This window comes from Lactuca serriola, chromosome 5 (genome assembly GCF_051521515.1).
Source record: "Lactuca serriola cultivar US96UC23 chromosome 5, Lser_US96UC23_V15, whole genome shotgun sequence".
Classification (NCBI taxonomy): Eukaryota; Viridiplantae; Streptophyta; class Magnoliopsida; order Asterales; family Asteraceae; genus Lactuca; species Lactuca serriola.
Genome location: NC_136412.1, coordinates 332420139 through 332423611, shown reverse-complemented (window position 1 = coordinate 332423611; position 3473 = coordinate 332420139). Strand labels below are relative to the sequence as shown.

Here is a 3473-nt window from a genome sequence, read left to right as displayed (position 1 = left end):
TTCGTTTGTGAAGTCTGGAGTATTAGTTCTTGAACCCTTAGATATGGCTGTTTGTGCAGCCAAGCCAAGAGCTGTAGCTGGATTAACTCATATCAACTGCAGCGAATAGAGATAGAGGATTAGACATGTGAGGACAGATTAGAACAACACTTTGTGGGATTTGGTACTACAACAGACTGTTTAGCACCTCCATCCGCTGTTTCTGCAATTTTTGTACTAAAGGTTGCACTTTGACCCTCTAATTTTTGGCCTTCAACACCATTCACCCAAATTTTAATCATTACCTGAAAAGTAAGCACATAAAAAGCATATCATGTGAACAAATCACCAATTCACGCTACAATCATCAATCATCAGTTAGTCTATGTATGTATGTATAATCAAATATGTGGCTTACCTTCAATTTCTCATGTCTGATAATTCTTTCACAGATGAGGAGTAATCTCTCCAATTCAACTTGCATGACGATTTTAAGAAAAAAAATTAAGATTTTGGATTCAAATAATTGTTTTTATAAACAACAATATAACTTACCCTGACTTTCTTCAGAGAATTCCATTCTTCAACTCCATGTTTTTGAGTCTCGGCCTAGAATAAACAATAAATAAAGTATTGTAAGAAACTAGTATCATATTTGATAAAAACTAGAAACATAAAAACAAGAAGGTTGACAGTGATTAATGTTATGGTAAATAATAATAATAGTATATCACCTCATAAGTAAGAATCACAATTAAGGAATATTACCTCAGCACAGAAGGCATGGACCCATTGACCATCAGTTGACTTCCTAAAAGCACCAGTATTGCCACCACATAAGCAACATTCCGCTACACGAGACGCCTTCTCTGAGTAACTGAAAGATGGGACCCCTTGTATCTAGAAGATGATGAATCTTTACATAACTCACAAAACCATGGACCTGTAGAATCTTTCAGCAAACCGATTCACTGTATTACCAAAACTGTTCTCCTTTTGGCTACCCTTCTTCACTTTTTCCTCTTTTTTCCCAGAATCCACACTTTCTTTCCCATTATGCCCATGCTTATCAACAATGAAAGATTTATTATTTGCAGCAACAAACTCCTGGTTCTTTTGATGATTCCAATGGCTAACATTGGAACTAGAACCCTTGATCGAAGCTTGACAAGCTTATTGAGTTTTTTTTAATGATCCAAATGTAACTTTTTTTTACAAATAGCGTTCAAGTGCTTAACGGTTATAGATGGACGTACGACAGCCCTTGCGTTATTCCACACTGTCGGAAACTTCCATTGGGATGCAAAACTGGTGCTAACTCTAGCAGCTTTTGCTCTCAACTATGGAGAATTCTGGCTTCCGGCTAAAATCTACTCATCAAACCAACTAGCAAAATCTATGGTTATCCTTAAACAAGTTCCAACAATCATGGAGCATACGGCTCCATTAAAACCTCGATTTGAAGCTCTTAAGAAACTAATCCATTTAATTCTGGAACTTACCATATGTATTGTCCAATTCAAGGAGCTTCCATCTATGTGCATAACTCCTGATATGTCGGCCATGTCATCAGCAATCAATACCATTCCGACAGCTGTCTACTGGAACATCAGAGGCATTATCACTTGTGCTACACAGATTGCTCACTTGACTAGCATGGGCCATGAGTAAATAAACTTTAACCCCATTTAGCAAAATAACATTTATAATGTACATAGAGTTATAAGGTTATATGGGATTTCTGGTATGAGATTTCATTAACAGAGATGCAATCATGGGAACTATCGTCATTGACTTCAAAGATTGATCATATGCATGAGTTTCTCAGGCGACAGTTGGAGAATTGCAATCGTATTGTTGGTACGTATGCTATATATCCATTAACCTAAAAAAGATTCGATTACTTATACGTATATAGTAAAGGGTATCTTAATTCTTAAATCTTATTGTTGTTTGGTTGATGCAGGAGAAAAGAAAGAAATTGAATTCAGGAGGTCTTTCAATCAGCTGTTTGAAACAGGCCATATGGATAACATGAAAATCCTCAAAATCTTGATTAGTCCAAAGGATGATATACAACCACTCTTTGATTGCAATACAAAGATTAAGGTATACTATCAACACTTTTAATATTTACGATTTTGTTACTTGAGGAGGACATTTACGTCTTTTCCACACATAGGTTAGTCTGGAAGTCCTAAGGAGGAGGAACGTGTTGTTGTTGATATCATGGCTAGACATGTCTCGTGAGGAGCTTTCGATTCTTGAAGAAATTTACAACGAGTCCCGCATTCACGGATCAAGGACGAATGCTCTTTATGAAGTCGTGTGGATTCCCATTGTGGACCCCTCTATAAACTACACCAAAGAAATGGACAGGAAATTCGAGGAGATGAATGAGAAAATGTCATGGTATTCTGTATCCCACCCTTCGATAATAGACAAGGTTGTTATGAAGTGCATAGGAGACAGGTGGCATTTTAGAAAAAGTCCTATATTAATGGTGTTGGACCCACAGGGAAAGGAGTTGAGCCCTATTATGCAACAGATCAAGAAACTTCTAAGCTGTGACAAAGATGGATCATGGGCTTTGTTGTGTAGAGGGTCAAAGATTCTGACTAATGGACATGGAACCACAATGATGCAAACACCATCTGACTTTGATATGTGGAAGAAAGATATTGAAACAAATGGGTTTGATTTGTCGTTTATGGAGTACCATGATAAGCTTCATGTTGCAGCGAATAATTGTTGTAGATTTGAGTTTCCAGTAGCAGCAAGTAGAGTCCCTGATGGGATGTGGTGCCCTGAGTGTCATCGTTTCATGGAGAAATACATTGCTTTTCTTTGTTGCCATGATCAATATGGCCTACTTGAACTCGATTGAGAATTATCTACATACAACTATGGAACTACCAATCACAAGGTAATCCTCAGCATCCATAGGAGTTCTGAGAAGATAATCGCCCCGATTAGGTTTCCTAGCTTTATGCAAACCCTCCAATTTCCACTCCGCTTTCCTGATTCCTAACACAACAGCTCCAATAGCACTTGGCTTTCGTCGGGCACGGTGAATAGTAGACGAAGACTGATTGACAACCCCATGAGGAATAACATCGCTTAAATTGACCTCAGTCCTCACAAATCGACCCACTGATCCTTTATCAGGAGGCTTAACCTTTACATCCTTCAGCAAAGAAATGAAAAAGGGTAGAGAGAAGTCGTACCAGGTTTTAGGGTAGAGAGAGAAAGGGTAGAGAGAATTATAGAGAGAGAAAGCGTTTTTTGTACCGTGAAGTTTCTTAATCTATTTCTTCAAGTTGGCCTCAAACTTCTCCTTTTGATTGGCATTGTCAGTATCGTATACCTAAAATACGAAATTCAACACGCGAACATGAAACTTCAGCGTTCAGATTACACAAAAACAATAACGTCAATAATTCGAAGAAAATTCAAAACATTTACGAAGAGGCCTGGGAGAAAGGATTAGGAGA

At 37.8% G+C, this 3473-nt stretch overlaps 1 protein-coding gene across 1 annotated transcript; it reads left to right on the top strand.

The window, feature by feature from the left end:
• Window positions 1-1197: 1197 nt before the first annotated feature.
• Window positions 1198-2866, top strand: LOC145051003 (protein SIEVE ELEMENT OCCLUSION B-like; the record flags this gene model as incomplete). Its single annotated transcript, XM_078999165.1, has 4 exons — window positions 1198-1646; window positions 1724-1839; window positions 1946-2088; window positions 2162-2866. Coding segments are annotated over 4 exons (1413 nt in total), but the record flags the coding sequence as incomplete, so codon positions are not given.
• Window positions 2867-3473: the final 607 nt, after the last annotated feature.